The sequence below is a fragment of the Cydia splendana genome, chromosome 17 (genome assembly GCF_910591565.1).
Source record: "Cydia splendana chromosome 17, ilCydSple1.2, whole genome shotgun sequence".
NCBI lineage: Eukaryota > Metazoa > Arthropoda > Insecta > Lepidoptera > Tortricidae > Cydia > Cydia splendana.
In genome coordinates, this window is record NC_085976.1 from 17,655,306 (window position 1) to 17,682,804 (window position 27,499).

The window sequence follows — 27,499 nt, forward strand, 5'->3', positions numbered from 1 at the left end:
CACCTTGGCAGACGAGATTATAAGCAAGATGACCATCGGTTACCGTACACTAACCCATCTGATACCGCCATGAAACCAATTCCAATCGGTAGGTATGAGCCCTCATTTCATGAATATATAAGTCTGCCAAGGCTTTTCCTGCCGAAACTCCTTGACAGACGAGATTATGTAAGCAACATCCGCATCCGTGGGACCGGTATACGTGATTACTGTAGGCTTATTTATTACTTTATGCTTTTACATATTTGTATATTATTATGTTATTAATGAAATATGTTTATAATTTATTAAACCTATACCTAATACATTGGGAATTCATTACCTGCTTACGGCAGTAGTAGGGAGTAGTGGGTGAGTTCTGGCTCACTTAGCCAGGCCAACAGTCCCTCCCCCTTTTTTTCCCTTGTTGAGGCCCTGCAACCTTACCTTGAACCCAACCTAATGTCATTGTAGCTCGAATCTAACCTAATCTATTTTTATTGCTTTTAGAAAATATTCTAATAACAATTATCTACTTTTGCAAAGTTAAATGTTGAATTCTTTATTTCGCAAAATGGAATTTTAATGTGACTATAATGTATGTGCAATCTACTTAGAAACTGGGTTTAGAAATATAAAAACACACATTTTATATAGGATAATAAGTTTATTCAAGTAATATTCTGAAGATATGAGATATAGTAACATCATTACTTATTCTGTGTACAGTGGAGAAAACATGCAAGTTGACATTTTTCGTTTTAAAATAAAGATAAACTAAACAGTATTTGCCACAAACCGATGTTAAAAAACTTTGCAGTTGTTGGTTGGCATAATACCATCTCTTCATTAACATTTTATGATACCTTCCTGTTTTTATTTACTTAATTTAATTTTTTACTTTTTATGTGATCGGTACTTCATTTATTTTAGATTTTGGGCTAATTTTAGTTTGTTAACCGACTTCCAAATCTCAAAGAAGGAGGTTATCAATTCGGTTGTATGTTTTTTTTATTTTTTATTTTTTTTATGTTTGTTACTCTATATCTCCGTCATTCCTGGACCGATTTTGAAAATTAGTTTTTTGATTGTATGTATATGCATACAGATTGGTTCCGTTTTTGTCAAAACCCAGTTCTGATGATGGGATCCATGAGGAATCGAGGGAACTCCTCAAATTTTAAACGCATACATATAGTGATTTTTGGGTTTTTATCATCAAATTAAGCATACACATTCAAAAAAGTGACATTTGATGAAGTGCAACTGCTGATGATGATCAGAACAGAACTCTTCAACCACGCATAGTTCACGTTTGGCGATTTTTCCTCTTCGTTATGTTTGTTAAGCAAGTCAAGTTTTAAAGCCACATTTTTGTCAAGCTCGAGTTCTAATGATGGGATCCATAAGGAATCGAGGGAACTCCTCAAATATTAAAGGCATAAGTATAGATTTTTTTTGTATTTTCATCATAAAATCAAGCATTTACATTAAAAACTGTCGCATTTGATGAAGTGGAACTGCTGATGATGACCAGAACAAAACTCTTCAACGACGCATAGTACACGTTTGGTGATTTCTAATTTCGATTTTGACTTGGACTGCGACCCGGACTCGGACCCAGAACCGGACTCATACCCGGATCCGGTTCGGACCCGGACTCGGACCCGGACTTGGAATCGAACTCGGACCCGGACTCGGACTCGGACACGGACTCGGACTAGGACCCGGACTCGGACTCGGACTCGGACCCGGACTCGGAACCGGACTCGGACTCGGACCCGGACACGGACTCGGACTCGGACACGGATTCGGACCCGGACTCGGACTCAGACTCGGACCCGGACTCGGACCCGGACCTTGACCCGGAAAACCACTATAATATATATTATATTATAGAAATAGAAATAGAAATATTTATTTGCTTAAACATGGTAAATGCGTACAGATGTCAAAAGTAAATTAATTTAGTATCACATGTTTAGCCAAATCTGGCATGCAAACTTAAAGCTAAATAAAAAAACCCTTTAAGACAATGTCAAAACTAGGTAAACAATACTTAATCATTAATATTACATGCAGTCAAGTAGAGTTTAATTATTACATATTATATATTATAAGTTTCTTTAAAGTCACTATAATTAAAATACATTTAGTTAATAGAGTAATCCAGAAAATCTTTTAAAGAATAAAAGCATTTATCTTTTAACCATTTGTGTAATCTGGTAGTAAATAATTTGTCGGGTAATTGTCTTATCTCATATGGCAACTTATTGTACACAAGAATACTCATCACATAACAGTTTTTCCTAAATAAAGAGGTCTTACATAGTGGCATCTGTAGCTTAAATTCATCCCTTGCTCTTAATTTACTATTAGTGGACGTTAGTTTGAAGTACAGTGGAAGTTTGCGTACAAGACGCCCTAATTCTAATATATACATATCATATAAGGTTAGCAGTCTAAGTCTCTTAAACAAAGGCCGACAAGAATCTCTCGGCTTAGCTCCGCAGACTGCTCTAACACACTTTTTTTGAATTAAGAATGCTTGGTTTATATCTGTACAATTGCCCCATATTGAAATACCATATCTTAACACTGATGCAACATAGCCATTGTAAGCAAGCAATGCTGCTTTTTCTCCAGCTACAGCTCTAAGCTGTTTCAAAGCATAAACAAACCTATCTAGTTTGTCACATATCTGTTTTACATGATTTTTCCATGTACAGTGTTCATCTAAGGTTATACCTAAAAACTTCATGTCATTAACTTGCTCAATTTTCTGATTGCCACAGTGTAGTTGTAAGTCCATTGGTTCCGTTTTATAGTTCCGAAATTGAATGTAACATGTTTTTGATGTATTCGTTTGTAAGTTATTTCTGCTTAACCATGAGTCTATTGTGTTTATTGTATCATTCAATTGGTTTGTATAAGAAACTGTTTCGTCATCAGCAGGTATTATTACGGCTATATCATCAGCAAACAGGGACATCGGGCACTGTGTTTCTTTAGGTAGGTCGTTTATGTATAAAAGAAACAACAGTGGGCCAAGGATACTTCCCTGAGGGACCCCGTACCCGTTGCATCTATACTCCGATCGATAAGCGACATTAACGTTGAGTTGGTCAAGTTTGTTTAATTCGACACATTGCATCCGATTGCTCAAGTAGCTCTCGATCCAACTAACAGCGTTTCCTCTAAGTCCGTAATGTTGGCACTTCTGAATTAAGAATTTATGATCAACAAAGTCGAATGCTTTAGTCATGTCGAAAAATGTTACTACTACTGGAATTTTGTCGTCTATGTATTGAGTGATTCTACGAACAAGTGAGTATGATGCATGAGTAGTCGATTTTTGCTTCTGAAACCCATTTTGTTCCATAGCAATGATGTTGAACTTATTCAAAAATTGGGTTACTCGATTATGGAATGCTCGTTCAAATATTTTAGAAAAAATCGGAACCAGTGTTATTGGGCGATAATTTCGTATGTCAGTTTTACTACCCTTTTTGTGAATTGGTTTCACTATTGATCTCTTAAGCCGTTCAGGAAAGGTACCTTCTATGAACGATAGGTTGACCAGATGAGTCAAAATTGGAGAGATCTCTGAAACACACTCTTTGAGGACATGAGTTGCTATACCGTCAAAGCCTACAGAGTTTGTATTATTTAGTGATTTAATAATTTTCTCTATTTCATCTGCTGTGCATGGCATCAAGAATAGACTATCCCGAAGTCGTTCGACCTTCAATGATGGCTTTTCACCTTGTACTTTAGCATTTATGTCGACATTCGTCGAGTCAATCAAGAAGTCATTAAATACCTTTGCAATTTCAGACGGGTTGGTTACGGTTTTAGAATTGAACTCAATTGTTTCGATTTCTTGTCGGGAAGGATTCCCATCATGCTTGTTTTGAATAATATTCCAAACTGCCCTGCATTTATTTTTTGATTTATGTACATATTTACTGTTAATTTTTTTTTTGGATATAATAACACACGCTTTTAATAATTTTGAATATGAATTAAACTCTAGTCTACTCTGGGTAGTTTTTTCTTTATAGTGTAAGGCTCTAAGTTTTCTTTTCGTTCTGCTAGATATTTTAAGACCTTTTGTAATCCATTTAGGACCACAACTGTTTGCTTTAATTTTTATTTTATTTTCAGGAAAGCAAAGGTTGTAAAACAATGTAAAGGTATCATGAAATGTATTGAACGCTGTATTTAGATTATTAGCAGAAAACTCTTCAGTCCATGAAAGATGAGTTATATAAGCCTTAAACTTTTGAATATTCTCTTTACACATGTCTCGTTTAGTTACATACCAGTATTCCTGCGTGTTGTTTATTGTGCTAGCTTTTATTGGAAATTCAATGACTTGACAAGTATCGTGATCAGATAACTGGACAGGGAAGACGTAGCCCTTAGCACCGCTGATGTCACTTGCTATATGATCTATGCATGATTTTAAGCGTGTTGGTTGAGTTATATGTAATGTTAAGTTAAAGTTTTTCAATAATCCCTTGAGTAAACGTGATGCAGTATTTTCTTTTAAGATATCAATATTTAAGTCTCCTGTGATTATTATTTTCCTTTTTGATTTGCAGGAAATTTTATGAAGAAGATTCTCTAAATGATCGAAAAACAACTGGATTAGATTATTTTGTGGTACTCTATATATGCAAATAACAATACAATTAAACGAAGGAATATCTATGCCGCAGCATTCAAATACTTTTTCTATAGAAGATTCGTTGCATAATGGTAGCACTTTATAGTCAATTCCTTTTCTCAATAGAATGCAGGTTCCTCCTCGTTTTTTCTCGGCCCTACAGAAACTGGATGCTAAGTTATAATTTTTTAAATATATATTTTTTTCACTACCACGTTTCACAAAAGTTTCAGTCAGACATAGTATGTCGATCAGCATGTCATTTCCTGCAAATTCTGCTAAGCACAATTCCAAAGTATGAAATTTGGATAAAATTCCCTGGATATTTTGATGGAGTAATCTTATTGTCAAGCTATCCCGATCCCGATATAGATTCGGACCTTTACTCACGAAAAAACAAAGACCTTTCAAGAAGGGACATGTTATTTTCTTCGTCAATTCCGATAAGTATATCTCTTAGATCTCGGAGCATAGCCTTAAAACCATTGTTGTTTAGACGTCCAGTTTGTTGAGAAAACATTGCACTGTCATAGGTCAGGTTACGGTTACTGTCAAGTATATAAGCATATTCATATTTCGACACATCTTGATATAGTAATTCATTAAACAGTTCTACCCTTCTGTTATACATATTACTGAAATTTCCACAGTTAAATGTGGGGACACATATGATTACATTTGTATGGGTGATTTTTTCCAATGTCTTTCTTATCGATAAAACAAGGTTTTCATAATTTTTTGTTACTATAAAGTCTTGTTCACCTATGAGGATAATGCAATGGTCATTCATTGTAAAATTTATCAACTTATTATCTAGTTTATTTAAGAGATTCATACCTGCATCTGGCGTGAGGTAATGACATAGTTCATAATTTGAGCCTAGGATATGTTCGGTGTTGTTGAGAACTTTATTATATTTGTTAGAGCTTAGCATACAGATTTTTTGTTTCACTTCTTTTTCTTCATTCTCCAGTATCGGTGTAGTCGAATGCTCCTTGTTAGGTGACATCGCTGCTCCTTCCGCAGGCGCTGTTTCATAAGTTCTCGGTTCTAATACATGTGAGCTCTGCTCTTCACTTAAACTTCGGTCTTGCTGGCTTTGGTTGAGGTTTTCGGCTCTCAGCTTTTTTTTCTTCTCCGTGGTTTTGTCTTTACACAAGTGTTTATTCTTTGCAGGCGTGTTCTTTATACTAGGTGATGTACTTTCGGTGAGTAGTTTTTTGTAGGTATTAATCAGTTTAATTTTTTCTTCAATATGTTTATTGAGTGTTCTGACTTCGGTATTAAGCCGATCTATTTCCGAGTGTGCGCTAGCAAGTTGTGTTGATAATGTGGCGACTTGATTGTTCAATTCGTCTATGTCATATTCACGAGCGATGTTAGGTAGGCTTCGTGAGGTTGTGTCGCGAATTTCAGATGTCTCCGACAGTGTGTCTGTTTCCGATTCGTCCTGTTTGTCTGAGGACTCTGAGGTTACATCATCTTCTTGTATCGACTCATTCAATGGAGTGTCACATTCTGAGGTCACATCATCTTCTTGTCTCGACTCGTTCAATGGAGTGTTTTCTTTCAGTGGGGTTTGACTAAATTTTAGCTCACTCGTGATTACTGTAGGTAATGTCTGCTGCGAGGTCATCGATATGTTATGTCTAGTTTATTAATATAATTATTATTATTACACGTAAATTTGTTCACGAAGAAACCGTGTACCGACTCTTCATGCCATTATATTTTTAATTTGCTGTTATTCTCTACAAATCGACACTAAAAGTATCAAAATATCAAAATATGGAGTTCCGTTTGAGAAAGAAGCAAAACAATTTTGTCTTTGACAGTAATTGAATTATTGTGTGATTTTGAAAGCTAGACAATTCAAGATTTATATTTTTACTCACAAAGACAACACAGAAATTAAATCTCAAATGTAAACCTTCGAACAATTTCCATACATTGACGACATCACTCAAAATTCTTCTTCAAGTCAGATGCCCGCTGGGGCTGCACCGGAGCACACGTATAATTCTTCAAATAAAAATGACAGCTTGATTTGACATTAAATCATATACGCACACGAGAAAGTATACCAGTAGATAAATTGTATTTCAAAAAATAGGGTACATAAATATCAGCTCGCGTCTCCTTTAAATTTGATTTGCTGTTATTTACGGGTCATAATGGTTGAAAACCTCAGTAAACTATCTTAAAACAATACGATTACAGTCGAATTTAAGTATTATGTTCCTTCAAATCAAAACTCGCTTAAAATGAAAAAAGTTTAAAGACTCATCCTTTACTGATTGGGATTAATTTTCATTTTGCGTCATTTTAAAAACGTATTTGACTTCTGTACGTCAATTAATTTTGATGACAATTGTAATCTTGTAATATATTATAGAACTTTTATCTTAAAATATTGCCTATTAACAGGAAGCGTTATGTAATTCGTATAAGTAATACCTGAAAGTCTTGTACCTAGATCTGTAATACCATGGATTCCGACGAATAAATGATTATGATTATGCCGTTCGTTCCGTCTATATGTATAATGCGTGTACGTGATGTTCTCTGAAAATCTTCAAGAAAAAATAACGGCTAGACCAGCACGAAGTACTAGCGAGTTTTTGCGGCTTTGGAGACCGAGATAAAGCTTACAGGCCAATACCGCTGTGGCCTGGTTATTGTTATGTATACCTATGTATCGAATGTTTTTAAAAAAAATTTACTATAAAAAGCAATGTTTTATTTCGATTAGGTCTACATTTTGTGCATATTGTATATCTGAAGTATTTTCGTACTAAACTTGAAACTTTCGTTGAAACTAAATAAAATAATTATTCCTAATATACAGTCACCTGCAATTTATGTTACACAACACACAACGAAGGCCGCAAAAATATCTGACACGATCTTATTTGTAGAACCATAAGAGCATGTCATATATTTTTGCGGCCTTCGAAGAGTAGGTACCGGTCATTATCACCAACTCTGCCCGCATTTAAAAAAAAACACGAATTTCTCAAAAAAAAAACAAATCGTAATTACTTTTTTTGCTCAGCACGTCCATTGTGATCAAACGCATCAGTTTATTTGAAGAAAAAATATTTTTATCGTGTTTTTACCCATTTTTTTGCGTTTTAGAGGGTGGGCAAAGATATCCGGAGTTTTCGCCAACATTGCCCACGTCAATTTGGTATTCAAATACAGCTCGTATGATGATGATGTCTAAGGATCACTGGTTTTGGGCAATCCTACCATTCCCTGTTAATAACTTAGCGATAAGTGTAAAAACTTTTAAATAAATTTGCTGGGCAATGTTGCCTACCCGTTTTTGCTCATTTCCATATAAGGCTCGCCTAAGCATTTTACAAAGGCTAGGGTTGTCACTTTTGAGAAAATCTGTTACAATAGTTTAATGGCCAAAAATATGATTTTTGCTGTGTTTTTCATTAGTTAACGGGATAAAACATCTAAGTAAAGGATAATAAGACAAATTAAATACAGTATATATTTATAAACTTACTTTAGTGTACAAACATAACCTTATTTTACATGCGAAGTTGGGTAAATTAGATGAAAGTGACAACCCTAATCCGTTTTTGGTGGTGGGCAATGTTGGTATGGATGCCAAATCACCGGATTACTTTGCCCACCGCTAAAACTCGCTAAAAATTACAAATTAAAGATATCTTATTGATACTGTTTTAACACCCCCTGGCACTGATTAAAATAACCGACTTGGTTTCACATTACATCTCAAAACTTTTTGAAGTGAAAATTTCTTTAGCGGCGTGTAATAGTGCCCTTGCGGCCTATTTGCTGAATAAATGTTGAAGTTTGAAGTTTGCATGCCAAGTTTCGTGCTTTCTGCCGGATGGGACAGGATTTAGGATGGGTCAGACCAGGACCGCATTTTTGCAGGTTCATCTTTTATTAGCCAGACTCTACCTCCATACTAAATCGAGCTAAGGAGTCGCACTATAAAGAAATATTGAACATTTTCTTTCAAGTTGATATACAGGGTGTCCATGCATTAGGGTATTTATATTCAATATTCAATAATTTATTCATAAAATCAATACAATTTTACACGTCAATGGTATTTAGAACCAGTATACAAAGTATCATAACAAATTACGGTTTTTTTTACTTTGGAGCAACCTGTATGTGTTAGTAGCTCCTGAGGTAATAAATAGTATGACTAGATTTTGCCCTGTGCGTGGGGCCCGAGGGCCCCGCGGTCTTCTTGTAGTTTGTTGTTGGTGCTGTTGTTTTTGTTGTAGTAGTAGTAGTAGTAGTTTGTTTTCCAAAGGGAAAAAGAAATAAAGTTGTACTTTTGCTAGGACGAAAAGATCCGCGTGAAAGCACTACATTCCCGCAGCTCGGCCTGGCCTCGCGTGCTTGGGAACTCGTAAGGGACGCTCCGGGCCTTCGGCCCTACGCGGAGCTCGGCCTTCGTCCTTCGCTGGGTTTCGAAGCTCAGCGTCGGGCCTTCGGCCCGCCGCTTCGCTTATTAAAACAGTTGGGAGGGTTGGTTTTGCTTCGTGGCTTAAGCGGGAAGTTGGAGCTTAAACACGACCCAATAGGAAAAGTGTCTTCGTCACACTTTTTGTATAGGATTTTGCTTTGTTCGTCATTCCCGCAGCTCGGCCTTCGGCCTCGCCCAAAATTACTGGGGGCGGGGCACGCTTGGATATTCGGGGTGAAGCTCCGGGCCTGACGGCCCTACGCGGGGTCGGCCTTCGGCCTCCCGGCCTGAAGCTCGCCCTTCGGGCTCGCTTAACCTACTTGGGAATTTGAATTTTGCCCTTGTCGCCCGCCATTTTGGATTTTTCCAAAAATTTTTTTTACATGGTAATGCTGGGCCCCCTAGCTCGCCGCATGCCAAATCTCAGCGCACTCGGACCAACTTGAAAAATTAAAAAAAAAAGTCGGCCATTTTGAAATTTTTTAAATGCAGTTTGATTTGTTTCGGGGCCCTCTATGACATTTGGTCGAGCACCCCCCACCTACCTCGCACCGTTTAAAAGTTGCCATACAAAATTAAAATGACCATTATTTCCGCCATCTTGGATTTTTTCCAAAAATTTTTTTTTTCATAGGAATCTAGAGGCTTCTATCTCTCGCCATGCCAAATCTCAGCGCGCTCGGACCAACTTGAAAAAAAAAAAAAAAAAAAGTCGGCCCGTTTGAAAATTTTTAAATGCAGTTTATTTTGTCTCGGGGCCCTCTATGACATTTGGTCGAGCACCCCCCACCTATCTCGCACCGTTTAAAAGTTGCCATACAAAATAAAAGGGGCCATTTTTTCCGCCATCTTGGATTTTTTCGAAATTTTTTTTCCCATACGAATCTAGAGGACCCCGAGATTCCGTGACCAAAATTTCAGCGCGCTAGGACAAACTTGAAAAAATTAAAAAAAAAAGTCAGCCATTTTGAAAAAAAATGGTGGCGTCAAAAACTGCCAGGGTCCCTCTATGGCATTTGGTCGAGCACCCCCCACCTACCTCCCACCGTTTGGCCGGGCCGTCGAACATTTTTCTGACCGGAAGCGGTAGGCCAAAAGTCGGAATTTTCTGAAGTCACGAGACCGCCCTCTATACGACCGTACCAAAGTCTAACACCCCACGAACCTCCTTCTGGGAGAACAATCATGTCAATTAATCAGTCGTGTTGCAGCTTTAAATAAGATTAATTATTAATTATTAATTATTAAATTATTAAATTAAATTAAATTAATTAAAACTTTCTTCGACCGTTTTGATTATCTTCTTTATTTATGACATTAATAAGATTCTGACTTTTGACAAATGTCATCATTGCCGCACATTTTCAAACAAATTGTCAAAAGCACTGCCAATGATTAATACAGTATGTTTCTTTTTGTTGTCGATTATTGGAATTAACTTTTGTTTGATAATTTAATGTTTTATCTTTTGTTCTAATTAAAAAGAAATTACCGTTAGAGCATTTCTGAGAAGTAACCCTATGTGGGATTTCAGGGTTTGTCCAATGGCTAAGGTCACCCTGTATTTAAAAACGTAAACGTTAAAGTTTTTGGGATATATGTATAGTAGACTATTTATACTCCACATTGATACCATCATAAGAAGTTAATAAAACTGCCTGAAAGTTAGAGAGGACTATGGAGGAGATTACTGTTTACTAGCTTTTGACTTAACTCCTGGCCCCTGTTTCACCAACGTGACAGGTGCGACGAATTGTAAAATCACTGTTGCTGACGTCACAGGCATCCATGGGCTACGATTACCGCTTACCATCGGGCGGGCCGTATTCCTGTTTGCCACCATCATTGTATTATTAAAAAAAAACTTTATGATATCGGAAAAAAAACAGATATTTCTCTTGCTAAGTTTATGACAATTGTCACAGAAACACTGCAATTGTCACGAAATTCCGACATATAACTCATTACCTGTCAAGAATTACCTACAATTCTTCTAGATCTTTGACAATTGTCAGAAACTTCACAGGAGAAATATCTGTTTTTTCCGATATAATAAAGTTTTTTTTTAATAATACAATGATGGTGGCAAACAGGAATACGGCCCGCCCGATGGTAAGTGGTAATCGTAGCCCATGGATGCCTGTGACGTCAGCGATAGTGATTTTACAATTCGTCGCACCTGTCACCGATGTGAAATTGGGGCCTGGCCTCTATTTCACTACGGTGGCAGGTGCGACACTTGTCGACATCACAGTTGGTACTGACGTTACAGGCCTCCATAGGCTACGGTAACCGCTTACCATCAGACGGGCGGTGTGCTTGTTTGCCACCAACATGTTAATAAAATAAAAACTCCATTATATCGCCAAATACTAAGTACTTATTTTGCGAAGCTAATGACAATTGTCACAAGAAACACGACAATTGTCGGTAATTCTTGACAGCAAATGAGTTCTGTGTAACACTATATGAGTAAAATGAATATAGGCGTGGAATCGAATGTATTTGCAGCCAACAAAATGCCAATGTTTGTTCAGCTACCTGTTCACCTGTTTAAATTGCTCATTATCAATTTAGATCCGGATTTTAAACCTGGCTGACATCGGATAGCCATTTATATTGATGTCAATGGTGTTGGTGAATATTTTAATTCATTCGGGCGAAAACCGGAAGGTTGGTTGGGTATCATAAAATGTTCATGGAGAGAAATTGTAAAGGCCCCAGTACACAATGGGCCATTGCCGGCCACTCCAAGGGACGCAGCCATGCGGTAGAATGAGATAGCAATATCATTTGCTCCCTCTAACGCATAAATGCGTCCCTTGGAATGGCCGGCGATGGCCCATTGTGTACTGGGGCCTTAAGATATGGTATTGTAATCAACAACTGCAAAGTTTTTTTTACATCGGTTTGTGGCAAATACTGTTTAGTTTATCTTTATTTTAAAACGAAAAATGTCAACTTGCATGTTTTCTCCACTGTACACAGAATAAGTAATGATGTTACTGTATCTCATATGTTCAGAATATTACTTGAATAAACTTATTATCCTATATAAAATGTGTGTTTTTATATTTCTAAACCCAGTTTCTAAGTAGATTGCACATACATTATAGTCACATTAAAATTTCATTTTGCGAAATAAAGAATTCAACATTTAACTTTGCAAAAGTAGATAATTGTTATTAAAATATTTTCTAAAAGCAATAAAAATAGATTAGGTTAGATTCGAGCTACAATGACATTAGGTTGGGTTCAAGGTAAGGTTGCAGGGCCTCAACAAGGGAAAAAAAGGGGGAGGGACTGTTGGCCTGGCTAAGTGAGCCAGAACTCACCCAATACTCCCTACTACTGCCGTAAGCAGGTAATGAATTCCCAATGTATTAGGTATAGGTTTAATAAATTATAAATATATTTCATTAATAACATAATAATATACAAATATGTAAAAGCATAAAGTAATAAATAAGCCTACAGTAATCACGTATACCGGTCCCACGGATGCGGATGTTGCTTACATAATCTCGTCTGTCAAGGAGTTTCGGCAGGAAAGGCCTTGGCAGACTTAAAAATTTCCGAAATGAGGGTTCATACCTACCGACTGGAATTGGTTTCATGGAGGTATCAGATGGGTTAATGTAGGGTAACTGATGTACACCTTGCTAACATAATCTCGTCTGCCAAGGTGTTTCGGCAGGAAAAGCCTTGGCAGACTTATATATTCATGAAATGAGGGTTCATACCTACCGACTGGAATTGGTTTCATGGCGGTATCAGATGGGTTAGTGTACGGTAACCGATGGTCATCTTGCTTATAATCTCGTCTGCCAAGGTGTTTCGGCAGGAAAAACCTTGGCAGACTTATATATTCCTAAAATGGGGGTTCATACCTACCGAATGGAATTGGTTTCATGGTGGTATCAGATGGGTTAGTGTAGGGTAACCGATGGCGACCTTGCTTACATAATCTCGTCTGCCATGGTGTTTCGGCAGGAAAAGCCTTGGCAGACTTATATATTCCTGACATGAGAGTTCATACCTACCGACTGGCATTGGTTTCATGGTGGTATCAGATGGGTTAATTTAGGGGTCCCGATGGTCACCTTTGAGAGCGTCTGCCAAGCACTTCCGGCAAAAAAAATAGTGGCAGACTTCGCTTTTCTGTGTCTACATGTAAATTTCTAACTGCTGCCATAACTACTATCTCGGTATCAGATGGGTTAAATCAGCCCCTTTTTTCGCACCGGAAGTGGCCTTCTTTTTCGTACTTTCGGCAAGTTCCGCCGTGGCAGACTATCGAATTCGGACTTAGCATAACTTTTCTGGGAAACCATTGTGCATTTCATCGTGGTATCAAGTCGGTTAGAAATTTTGCGGCCGGCTCTTCTACCACAAATACACCCACACATTCCAATAAGAGACGCAGCGCAGTGTCAACTTTTGTCATTGTCAATATGACATTGACAACATATTTGACGTTTTAAAATGTTGCCGGGACATAATATTTATATTAGAGGTAAAACCGATCAGTACACGAGCTTTCTAGTTAGAACATTCTAAAATCGTAACATTTGTAACATAATAATGGATAACCCTTCTTAAAAAAACCCATACAATTAGCCATAATGATTACATATCAAGCTACGAAAAACAATTACATCGATTTATTCAACGGTACTAATGACAATATCCGGTCATGCGCGTAGTTGATTTGTCGCAGTCGTAATATCCTCCCCTCCGCCCCTTCACCGCGGAGCTGTCTCTCGTCGTCGTATAGCGAAAATTTGGAAATGGCTTCAAGAATTATCAGGAAAATTGTAAGTTTGTAGCTCGGTGTCTCACTTTTAACATTCCTTGCGAGTAGTGCATGTTATATTTGTTTAATCAATCCAAACAGGCCGTACGCTTTTATTCTTGCATTCCAAAAATAGACTAAGTATAGTTATGTCGAAGAATTACATAAAAGAGCTTTTGAAGCCTTTTCGTGAGAGTAAAGTGTTAGGAAGTTGGCTGAAGTGGTTCGAAGCTGGTGCCGGGGGTGGCGCCGGAGGGCATGGGGTCGCGGAAACTAAGGTTGAGTGTGCTTTTTTGTGTTTTTCCTATTGTTATGTGGTTTGGAGGTTATGAGACGGATTTCTTGGTATTCTTCAGGTCCCGGTGACGAAAGTAGGGACGGCGCAGTACAGCTCGGGTGTAAAGCGGGTGACGTTAATCCCTGGTCATGGGATCGGCCCGGAGATCACCGTGGCAGTGCAGAAAATATTCGAGGCCGCAAAAGTCCCCATCGAATGGGACGAAGTGGACGTCACAGCTGTTAGGGTAAGCCCTTGTGTGTTTGTACGCGAACTGAAGTGATGATCGTGAATCTGTAAACAGAATTTTGAGTGAGGTTCATTCCATAGTGATACAATGTTACTGCTTTTGGCATGATACACAACCTTGGCCAAAACTATTTAACTCCCATGTGTTCTGTGTACAAAAATTGAGATTTATTTTAAATTAAGTATTTTAAAAGTCTGTTGTGTCACTTAAAAAAATCTTTGGACCATTAAAATAAACTATTTTGGTTCAGAAAAACTTAAAAAATGTTGCTACAATTGTACCTCAAGATAAACATAATTTAGTAAGCCTGATCAGTTTATAGTAATGTAACTGAATATACTGTTTCAATAAAGTTGTATGATCTTCCAGGGCCCAGACGGAAAGTTCGGCATCCCCCAAAAGGCCATAGACTCGGTGAATGAGAACAAAATCGGGCTAAAGGGGCCTCTCATGACCCCCGTTGGCAAGGGTTACCGCTCCCTCAACTTGGCCCTCCGTAAGGAGTTTGACCTGTATGCCAATGTGAGGCCTTGCAAGAGTTTAGATGGGTAAGTTTTTTAAATTCATCTTATAATACATGTACTTTTGTCTTTAGCAGTGTTTTACATATAAATAGGTGTGTTTTATTTATGTTTTTTGTTTAGTATGTTATCAATGGACTTGCATATTTTTGCCATTGTATGAAATTGAATGGCATTTGCTTAAAACTGTTCTTGAATGAAATAATTTCATCACACATTAAATTTTTATAATCTACCATTTAACAAATATAAAATTATGTTTTCCTTTCATAAACATGAGGCTATCACAGATGTAATTATCTTTGAAACGATTACCACTACCAGTCTACACCTGTAATGCATGATACATGTATGTGACTTCATAATTGAGGAAAGTGGTTTCATGTACTTAGCGCTGGTTAGCTTTTTATTTATTTATTTATATTATTATAGGATTTAACCAATCATACATTTTTATGGCTATCAATCAATTGGCCATGACAATATTTGGGTAACCAATTTACTAAGATAAGGCAGATAAACTCATTCTATAGGTAAAACCTTTATACTTGAGTAAAGTATTATTCTCAGGACTGGATTTAAAAACAAAAAATATATAAGCCTAAAAATATGTAGAGATTACATGAAAATTTTCAGAAATCTATTAAATTGATAAAAATAAATAATGAAATGCAGTGTTAATATGGTACCTAACTCATATTCTAAAACCATTGTAATTCCAGTGAATCTTGGAATCATAATGTACAGTAAGAGTTAAGATGTTGAGAAAAACTTTTTCACCTCAGCAGCTCGAACAAGGGTACTTTGCTTCTTAAAAACAGTGAGCAAAATGCGATTTTGCTCACTGTGTCATTTTGTCTCACTCAGTGAGCAAAATGCGATTTTGCTGAACCTGAAGAATACCAAGAAATCCGTCTCATAACCTCTTTCATTCTATAGGTAAAACCTTTATACTTGAGTAAAGTATTATTCTCAGGACTGGATTTAAAAACAAAAAATATATAAGCCTAAAAATATGTAGAGATTACATGAAAATTTTCAGAAATCTATTAAATTGATAAAAATAAATAATGAAATGCAGTGTTAATATGGTACCTAACTCATATTCTAAAACCATTGTAATTCCAGTGAATCTTGGAATCATAATGTACAGTAAGAGTTAAGATGTTGAGAAAAACTTTTTCACCTCAGCAGCTCGAACAAGGGTACTTTGCTTCTTAAAAACAGTGAGCAAAATGCGATTTTGCTCACTGTGTCATTTTGTCTCACTCAGTGAGCAAAATGCGATTTTGCTCACTGAGTGAGACAAAATGACATTCAAGTGACCTTTATGGGCAAATGTCATTTCAACATGCGGGGTCTAATACAAGTTCGATATACTTGGGTTCTATTATCTCTGTCCCTCTAGGTATGTTCTCACTGCTTAGGGTGAAAAATTTTGTGTACTACACGAGATCAAAGTTGTTTACATCTCGTGCGCTTTTGAATCCCTTACTACGCTCAATATTCTAAATTATAGAATCTTTCGCTTGCGCGGGACTCCAAATAAGCACTCAAAGAAATATCAAACTTTGATCTCTTGTTGTACAAATAACTATTTTATTTAAGAGTTGAGGGAATTATTGATCTAATTGTAAACCCCTATATGATTGTTCTGAATAATAATATGATCACATTTTAATCAGAGTCAAACGGATTTTCCATTTGATTTATTGACATCATTCATTCACATCCGTAAAGAGCTTATCTGGTAGGAGTGGTATGTGAGTGTCTAGACAATGTCAGATAGTGTATCTGCTGAGATAAACTTGAATTGTGACATCATTGACCTTAGTGATTACCAATATGGTCACACCCCCAAAAATCCATGTTTTTACATTTTATCAGTATGGGCTTGGCTATTTTTCCAGTTGCGATTTGGCATTGTTTAGCTCTTGACACACCTGTGAACCCACAAGTCTCCTCTCAGTAGAAAGGCAGCCTTATACCTAATGGGAGCTTTATGTTTTACGCATTATGTGTGAAACTAAATAAACTATATTACATATTTTGATAATAATTGTAAGACAATCTTCACTTTTTTGTGGTAACCGGCTATTAAAATCGTTATACAATTTTCAGAAAGTCCTCCATTAATATAAAATAATAATGACTGTAAAACCATTTTCCATATAGGTACCTATGTTGAAGCCAATTTTCTACACTGCAAAATAACTGCAATTACCTATAGCCAATCAGCATCGGGTTCTGTGAACGCCTTTACTAACTTTACCTTTAAACAACAGACTTACAAAACTGTAACCAAACACTCATAGACATAATTACTAGAATTCCGTAACGCGACACTGATAAGTCAACTCTTATGACACATAACTTCGACCTTCTGATAGATTACAGGCAAGTACTTATGGAGCAATGTGATAATTTTCTACGACATGTGCAAATTGACAATTTATGGATATAAATGGAAATTTATGGAAATACTTTTAATGGCATACAGTACACGGCTTATACCAGGGGTCTCCAAACTTTTTTACCTGAGGGCCATATTGCGCCTCAGAAACTTCGCTAGAGCCTGGCTCCCGCGGGCCGGATTGGAACGCTGTCGGCGGGCTGGATTGGAACGCTTCGCGGGCCGGATTTGGCCCGCGGGCCGGGGTTTGGAGAGCCCTGGCTTATACAATAATAATGGGCACTTGTGTATTTCTTAGTTTATAAATTGATTTGAAAAATATGACACACAAGCAAAGAATAGTTATTTGTACAACAAGAGATCAAAGTTTGATATTTCTCCGAGTGCTTATTTTGAGTCCCGTGCAAGCGAAAGATTCTATAATTAATAGACTAATTTAGAATCTTGAGCGTAGTAAGGGATTCAAAAGCGCACGAGATGTAAATAACTTTGATCTCGTGTAGTACACAAAATTTTTCACCCTAAGCAGTGAGAACATACCTAGAGGGACAGAGATAATAGAACCCAAGTATATCGAACTTGTATTAGACCCCGCATGTTGAAATGACATTTGACTATAAAGGTCACTTGAATGTCAAAAATCGCATTTTGCTCACTGAGTGAGACAAAATGACTCACTGCGCAAAATCGCATTTTGCTCACTGTTTTTAAGAAGCAAAGTACCCTTGTTCGAGCTGCTGAGGTGAAAAAGACAAAGTGACTAATAAGTTTTAAATATATGAAATTAATTAGTTTTAAACCACACTTGTATGATTGATTAATATTTAGTCAGCAGTAGAAGCCAAGCGAGCGAGGTGTTCAATATTAGTTGAACACAACTTTGTTAAGAGCATAAGAAGAGATTGATTACCCGTCCCTCTCTAATTAATACAGTTAGAAAAAGACGGGTAGTCTATCTCGCGTGCGAGATATTGTCGCCGCGCTCCTGTGCTAAACCCACTGGCCATGGCCATTCTGAACTCTGAACACTGCACGCTTAGTTGATGTTGATGCCAACCATCCATTAAAAAAAAACCATTTTGTTTCCTTATAAGCAATTAAGGCATAATTATTTTTCTTTGTTCTACTTATTTAAGATACTAAAAGGTCAATAACCCCATTTACTACGCCACACTTGGTACTGCAACACATGTAGCGATCAGGTGCCAAAATCGGGGGACATGAAATGTGCTGAAGCGAAGTTTGTTTCTCATTCTTGAGTGACATTCGTAGAAGTACTACAATATAAAAACGAGATAAGAATATAAACAATAGGTACACAGAATGTTGTAGAAATTATTTCGGCTTCACGCTTATCACTATCAATGGATATTAGATATTGTCGTTATAGCATTCGAAGTTTAAACGTAGCAGAATTAACGTACGCTTATCTTATTTACTAAAATCTATGCCTATCTGCGTGGTATGAAAATTATGTTTTTTGCACGTTTAGCACGTTATAAGCTTATAATAACAGAAATAACATTATAGGATTTATAGGATGCTTATAGGTTCTTATGCTGATTAATGCTAGCCTAGGTTCACACGTCGTTAATTTTTCCCGTATACCGTATACGAGATTTTATTTGTGTTTAGTGACACCAAAATTATTGTATGGCAACTTTGAAAACTCGGGAAAGCCGTCCTTCAGGAATAACAGATATATATTTACCTTTTTTAAATATTTTTTTCAGTATCAAAACCCTATACGACAACGTGGACGTGGTGACCATCCGCGAGAACACCGAGGGCGAGTACTCTGGCATCGAGCACGAGATCGTCGACGGCGTGGTGCAGAGCATCAAGCTGATCACCGAGGAGGCCAGCAAGAGGGTGGCCGAGTTCGCCTTCCAGTTCGCCAGGGACAACAAGAGGAAGAAGGTCACCGCTGTCCACAAGGCCAACATCATGTAAGCGAGAATTGACAATTACCTTTATTTCGTTAACATAAAGTTCGGCTTTGCTTGGACTGTCGTTTGCCTTGGCTCTAGCCTGTAGCAACAGAGCATAAAGCTGATCACCGAGGAGGCCAGCAAGAGGGTGGCCGAGTTCGCCTTCCAGTTCGCCAGGGACAACAAGAGGAAGAAGGTCACCGCTGTCCACAAGGCCAACATCATGTAAGCGAGAATTGACAATGACCTTTATGTCGTTAAAATAAAGTCCTGCTTTGCTTAGACTGTCGTTTGCCTTGGCTCTAGCCTGTAGCAACAGAGCATCAAGCTGATCACCGAGGAGGCCAGAAAGAGGGTGGCCGAGTTTGCCTTCCAGTTCGCCAGGGACAACAAGAGGAAGAAGGTCACCGCTGTCCACAAGGCCAACATCATGTAAGCGAGAATTGAGAATGACCTCTATTTCTTTAACATAAAGTTCGGTTCTGCTTGGACTGACGTTTGCCTTGGCTCTAGCCTGTAGCAACATAGTATCAAGCTGATCACTGAGGAGGCCAGCAAAAGGGTGGCCGAGTTCGCCTTCCAGCTCGCGAGGGATAACAATAGGACTGACGATTGGTAGGCCTTATGTTGTTTGAAAAAGGTTTACAAATGGAGTAATGGATTGTGTCAGTTTATGTACATTAACATTTCGGCAGGTAAGTCGTGATATATCATGATTATAATTGCATTTTCTTTGTTCTGATATTATTTGTTTTTTCCGTCATACCCCATTTATTACGCCACACTTGATACTATAAAACGTAGAAATCAGGTGCCAAAATAGGGGAACATTAAATGTACTAAAGTGAAGCTTGTTTCTTATTGGTTTAGGGACATTCACGGACGTACTACAATGCTTACTAAAATGTGAATTGACCAATTCATTTTTCAATTAATATTGTTCATGAATAAATAATGATGATGATGAATTGTGAGTGGGTTAAATAATTGTACCGATGCGACAACGGAAATTTCACAACTAGCGAAACTTGCTACATGGAAATATCCTTAACACCCAAAATATGCTATGAAAAACTTTAGAAAATGAAAAATTCTCAGAAAGAAAAAAAATCTGTGTAGTTCTACATTAATATTTGAAAACTTACCAGAAACGTTCTAAAACTTACACCATTCACGCTCCTGTACGTTCAGCGCTGGTCTGGTGACAACTCTTCGATTTATCATTAGGTTTAAAGAAATTTTATTACTCATAAGAATATTACAATTCACTTACATGAGTTAACATACTTATACTAAGAATTAATTATCTTGACGAGTACATTTTTATTTGTTATATAATATTAAGTGCAAATTTATTGAGTTCTTGCATAATACATATATATGTAGGTAGATATACATTTTTTATTTATTGTGCCCGCAGCGACTTACACAAGTAAGTACGCGAGAACATTATATTAGTTACCATGCGCGAGCGCAGCCGCGAGGTCTCAGGCTAACCAGAACTGCAGATCGCGGGATGCGTAGCGACTATGTGTAATTGGAGATCATGGTTTATTACTAAGCTAGCTCGGGCGCGCCATTAAGTTGCCCGCGCTCGGCAGGCGATCAGAATAGTACATAGCGATAACAACTAGTCAGTAACACAGCTTATAAAACAGAGGATGTACTTATAACTAAACAAACATTTTATATGTACATTTATATTTTAAAAAACTATTTATTTTCATATTTCAGTGTTAAATATTTAATATTTTACATATTTTTAGTGTACATATTTTATTATATTTAAAAGAAGCTATTTAATTTATGGTGGTAACATTAAGGGTGGTATTCCAACTGTCCACAATATCTTGGTCCTATGTGCATTACGTCTCACTCTCTCACTAAGCAAAATGTGAGACGCAAATACACATCGGACATAGAAATTGGACAGATGGAATACCACCCTCAGACAAGAATTTACCTTGCTGAATTATTGAAAGCTAATAATTGTATTTATACAACTTCAGGCGTATGTCGGACGGTCTCTTCCTCCGCTGCTGCCGCGACCTGGCCACCAAGTACCCCGACATCAGGTTCGAGGAGCGCTACCTCGACACCGTCTGCCTGAACATGGTACAAGACCCCTCCAAGTTTGATGTGCTGGTAAGTAAAAATAGGCCTTACGTGAAGAAATAGGCCGTCTTTAAGTGAAGGTTCACACATGGCATAGACATAGAAGATAGAGTTATTTAACTCTTTGACCTATTGACTACGACCCATCAGTATCAATCTTCGTGCATTCCGTCCGACAAGGGTCACGAAGACGTGATGCGCCGCACACAACAAAATTAAGGTTGAATTCAACTCAACTGCTAGAGTCGGACCAAGAAATGTCTGCAGCGGATTTGATAGCCCACGCAGTGCAAGTGTCATTTATGCGTCATCATTTCATAGAAGTTTGACGTTTAAAATAACACGTGCACTGCGTGGGCTATCAAATCCGCTGCAGACTTTTCATGGACTGACTCTAGCTAGAAAAATTTAAATCTTGGTAGTAACAATTGAATTTGTTTCTGAACTTTTGAATTTTGACAAAACTGTTTTATGTATGATTTTCATAGACTACTTAAATAGAAAAGTTGCCTTGTTACCTATAGTCTGTCAAGCCATTTCCGTCAGTATTAAAAATAATAATTTCGTTCTTTTTTCTACTGACAAGGTTGTTTAAACGGCTATATTAATTAGTAGGCGGCTAGGCGAGTCCACACAGAAGAGCTGCTTCTATGGACCCGCCTAGTAGTATTCTACAAAAGATTTGTATGTTCATAAAAGCAATTCATACAACATCGATTTGTCTATTTTCAGGTGATGCCCAACTTGTATGGTGACATCATGTCTGATATGTGCTCGGGTCTGGTCGGAGGCCTGGGTCTGACCCCCTCAGGAAACATCGGCAAGAATGGAGCACTCTTCGAATCTGTAAGTATCTCCTGAAGGTCTATTCATAGATCACTCTATATTCAGGTGCAGAGCGATTAAATGTAAATGGTGCTTTATTTGAAATGAAAATTAGAAAGTGTGCTCCCATACAAAAATGGTGTGGCCCTGATTTTTGTATGACAGCAAACTTTTATCTGCTGTGTTACCGTACAAAATGTAACTTTTATCTGATCAAGTTGTTAATTTTAATGTGTTAATTAAACACTTATGGATCTAATAATGCCCGTGTAAACAAAAAAGTAAAAAAATCAACATGGTTTTTGAATTTTTTTTTTGTTAGTGAGTATGAAATCAGTGTTCTAAAAGTTGATTCACCCGTGTGACCGCGACGTTGTATTGAAATGAAGTGTTGGTATATGATCTTGTCCATGAAGAGGCGTACTAGATGTAGTTACGCTTCCAATTTACGAAGTTTATACTGTTATTTTTCTGTTTACAATGTCTTGGACGACTTTTTATACAAGTCGTATTTTTTGAAATATTATACAGTGAATAATAATTATAATAAAAAACAAAAGTAAGTCTGTTTCTCAAAGTATATGCGTGTACTAACTTGTGTGGATCGTGTTCGTCCACTAACACATGTTCACAATCAGTTCTTGCATGATATCAAATGAATGTGTTACTAAACATCAAAATGTCCTGTTACTACTAAACTTTCTGTGATGTCAAGTGTCTGAATTCATGTCATTGAACAAAATTGTAATCAAGTTTGTCGAAATTACTTAAAATAATCTTTGATTTCGAATTTAAGGTATTGGTTGGAGTACAACTAATATTTAAATAGAGAATGAAGTCGTTAACATAGAAATTAGATAGGTTAGAAATTCATTCGTGTATTTAATCAATAGTCATAATTCATTGGTGCCATCGTAACTGTCCTAACCTTATACCATGTGTCAGGCCAAAAGTATGGAAACAGACTATTGGATGCTCCCGGTTTTAAAAGACGTCGCCGAGACGCCAGTAAAAGTCCCGTCGGCCATGAAGTAAAAGAAGCTCGGCACCATTTTGAACAATCGGTTATTAAATAGTTAGTTTGTCTATGGTTGGTATTCCACCTGTCCAATTTCTTGGTCCAATGTGCATTGCGTCTCACTCTATCACCAAGCAAAACGTGAGACGCAGATACACATTGGACAAAGAAATAGGACAGGAAGAACACCACCCTATTATACGTTTGATTGTATTAAACTCGTTTCCATACTTTTGGCCAGCATTCTGTTAACGTTCGTGCCGTTTGTGACGCATGCCACTAACCTGCAGGTGCACGGCACAGCGCCCGCCATCGCCGGGCAGGACAAGGCCAACCCCACCGCGCTGCTGCTGTCCGGCGTCATGATGCTGCGCCACCTCGGCCTGCAGCGCCACGCCGAGCGCATCCAGGCCGCCTGCTTCACCGTGCTGCGCGAGGGACAGGTGCTCACTGAGGATCTGGGCGGGAAGAGTACTTGTACGGCGTTTACTAATGAAATTATTAAGAATTTAGATTAAGGGGACTGTGACCTCAAAGTGCATTTTTAAGCTGGTAAATTGGCGAGGAAGCCCCACGTGACCGCCGCCTAGAGTTGTGCCGTGCTCGAGAACGGTCTCCGTTTACTATGAGGAATATTCTCGAGCAAGAATGTTCTCCGTACAAAACAGAGAACGTTCTCGAGAACCGCACAAATATACCGCCGCCATACATGAGGCGGGGTCGGATGGGTATGAGTCGTATGAATGCACCTATTTCTGCCTAGGGGTGGGACAAATGGGAATACACCCTAGATTTATGGACGCCTCGCCCGAGAAATTCTGACGAGTGATTTAGTCACGGACGAGGCACACATAATACTGCTTCGTGTGGAAATTTTCACGAGACATTTCGTTCTTTGTGGACACACCTATGTTGACATGAAACTTGTGATATCTACAAATGTATCAATCCGACCACTGACCAACAAGTACATACAACATTCCACTTAAATTTTTCATTCACATTGTTGTTACATTTGTAGATTCCTTGCTTAGTCACGAGAAAATAGATGGCTATTAAAAATGCATTTTGAGGTTAAAATTAACCACACATACTAGTTTTAATCCGTGCATTAAATCGATGGTTTGGTCACTGTCAATGTCGGTGCTTAGCGACGTAAGTTTACTTGACACTAGAAATAATATACATATTTCAGATATAGTTTATTAAGAAATCTCGTCTAAGACCTTATTAAACTATGTATTAAGTGTAATTACAAGAATTCAACTAAACAGTAATACATTGCCATTAGACATAATAGATAGTGACCAAAACCCTAAAAAATTATTAGATCAAATTGTTGACTAATGCCCATCAATTACATAGTATAGTGACACCGTAGTAGCGAATTTATAACCTTATTTATAAAGACATAAGAATGAGATTCTAATTCATTTACATTACTGCCAAAGAAAGTATTCAAAGGATACAATAATCTGAGATTACTTTGAATATTGAGATCTCATGCATTTCATAGACTCCATTTTACAAATAAATAGCTGTTACCTTTGGAGTTTTAAAATTTTGCTCTGGGAGCCTCCAATTGATCAGAAAAACCTACAAAATCTATTTATAACCCCCACTCCGTTCCTAGTGCAAAGGTTATCTATTGTGATTCAACGCGGAAACGCAACGAGAGTGTGGACAACTTTTGCGCCTGGAATGACTCGTGGTGGGTTATTTGATTAGTTGTTAATAGGTTTGGTTTTTTGTGCTTCTTTTTTTATGATGACCTACGTTTTTGTCTTTTGCAACCTCGTTAAAACAAAGTGTTTTTTTATTGGCGTCTACGTTGTCAAATCAAATTTGACCAAAAGATTACATGTTTTTACAATATAACCTAAGGTTCCCTTCTCTGAAAGATAATTTATAAGCTTGACATTCCGTTCTATTTCTGACTTTTTTAGGTTATTTATTTATACATGTTTGTTATCAATAAGTTAGTGAGATAATGGCTGTTTTCGAGTAAGTGCCACAAATGTATATTTTCCATCAATAAAATTAACAAATTTGATGCTTATGAATCTTATATCACATAACATAACTCTAGAGGCGCACAAAAGAGACAGATATAGAAAAAGAAAGAGAGATATGCACGACTGCACGTGCACGTTGTAGGATTGGCCACATTGTGGCCTAAATCGAAAACTTAAACTTGACATTGACAATTCACGCCATCAAGTAGGTGCTGCCCCCTATAGTTTGAAAAATCATATAATTGAAAAAATAGAAAAATACCAACTCGATGGAAAACATAGGTTTGTGGAATAACTAAAGTGTAGGTTTAACTTTGTGTTTTGAAGCACTTTATGTTCCTTATCAAGTATTAACAATTTGTATTTCTTATGTTACCAGTATAATTGATGTCTTGGTATTTCATTCCAGTATTTTTTACTATAGTAAGAATCTTGTATTAGCCCAATTTTAAGCTAAAACAAAAAAAAAACATAAGTATGTTTTCTTGTACCGATAAATCTAGAATGAAGGCCCAAACACCACTCTGTTTATTTAATTTTTTTATATTTTATTTATACAGCATTTCTATTTATTTTACTTTGAAATGTGATTCAGATAAAATCTGACAATAAATGTAATTTAAGAATCTTACACCAATGGATATTCTGATTGCTTTTGCAAATAGGTCATGGAATCGTATTAGTGTTTATTTATTTATGTAAATAAAATAGACGCCAAAATAAAGATATGATTGAAGCATTGTTTTATTATTCTAACATTTCCAGTCAGTTCCTGAATTTAGGTAAGTTGGTGAGGTGTTGAAACTAACTAGAGTTAGACCAAGAAAAGTCTGCAATGATTTTGATAGCGCCTACGCAGTGCAAGTGTTATATTTATAAGTCATAATTTCAAAAAAGTTTGACGTTTAAAATAACACTTGAACTTCGTGTGCTATCAAAATCGTTGCAGACTTATCTTGGTCTAACTCTAGATACTTACAGGCCACTTCGAAAGAACACTGACATCAGAATGATATCTAAATGATGTCATCTATAAAAAAAAACTGTATCTTTAGGTATTTAAATAAAAGTAAACGAAATCTACCCTCAAATGGCTCCTTGAGCCAATGGGACAACACGATCAGGGGGCTGATTTTTGAAATTCGACCGCTCGATTTCGTGTATTTCGTTCAATAATATCTCCACTACTATGCATATAAATGAATACTAATAGAATTGAAAACGAGTGGTCAATACCACTAAATTCCAAATTTCTATCGCTCGTATTTCAAAAATTAGTATATCGCTGTTTTCCACCGATTTCCGAGTCGAATTTCAAAAATCGCCCCCAGATCGAGTTGGCTCGCGAGCCAGCCCGGTATCCATTGCGCGCGGCTGCCTCGCGAGCCAATGTTCGATAGTTTGCCGCGCGATATGGAGACGGGGCTTATAAATATGGGTGCATACAACTTGCTCAAAAATATGTCCCATAGTTCTTAGTTCGCTGACATAATAGCTATGGGACATATTTTTGAGTATGATGAGTGCACCCATATTTTTACACTTGACTGTACATTTTATAAAAAGAATAGTTGTGTGTCTAATATATTGAAATCTTTATCTTACCCTCAGGTCCACGGCACAGCACCTGACCTCGCCGGCAAGGACATGGCTAACCCCACGGCTCTACTCCTGTCCGCCATCATGATGTTAAGGCATCTGCAACTCAATGAGCATGCCGATAAAATTCAGAACGCTTGCTACGAAACTCTGCGCGAAGGCAAAAGCTTGACCGGCGACTTGGGAGGCACTGGCAAATGCAGCGAATACACCGCTGCCATTATTTCTAAGTTGAACTAAATAGTTACAGAATTTATTGAACTTGATTTGATTTGAAGCCACCAAATATTCGTTGTAAGTTGCTTGGCGCCATTTGTACGCCTACTTTTAAAATTCTGTCCACAGACAAAACAGTAAAGTTAAAAAAGGTTTGACTTCCGTGTGGTACGGGCGCATTCAAGTTGAATGGCCGTGTAACGGAACGTTACTGATGTTGGTGGAAAAGTTTGCAAAGAAACTTTACTTTCTTTAATGCTTACTTTAAATATTTATTGATTTCCTGAAAAGTATTATTTATAATGTAAACTCATGTAAATAACCCGCTATTGAAATAATTATGGGGTAATTTCTGCATAAACATATTCATACTCACATAGATCTTTAGTATAGTGCCTTTATTAAGAA

At 37.3% G+C, this 27,499-nt stretch overlaps 1 protein-coding gene across 2 annotated transcripts; it reads left to right on the forward strand.

The window, feature by feature from the left end:
* The first annotated feature begins 13,891 nt into the window (after positions 1-13,891).
* On the forward strand, positions 13,892-27,233 carry LOC134798940 (probable isocitrate dehydrogenase [NAD] subunit alpha, mitochondrial). 2 transcript variants are annotated; one of them, XM_063771374.1, is made up of 7 exons: positions 13,892-13,933; positions 14,268-14,435; positions 14,808-14,986; positions 19,106-19,321; positions 21,313-21,448; positions 22,151-22,264; positions 26,888-27,233. In XM_063771374.1, exons 1-7 carry the CDS (start codon positions 13,907-13,909, stop codon positions 27,113-27,115), a joined length of 1,068 nt encoding a protein of 355 aa, XP_063627444.1. In that variant the 5' UTR covers positions 13,892-13,906; the 3' UTR covers positions 27,116-27,233. The 2 variants fall into 2 exon arrangements, with proteins under 2 accessions (XP_063627444.1, XP_063627443.1); XM_063771373.1 differs by lacking the exon at positions 13,892-13,933 and adding an exon at positions 14,022-14,189.
* Positions 27,234-27,499: the final 266 nt, after the last annotated feature.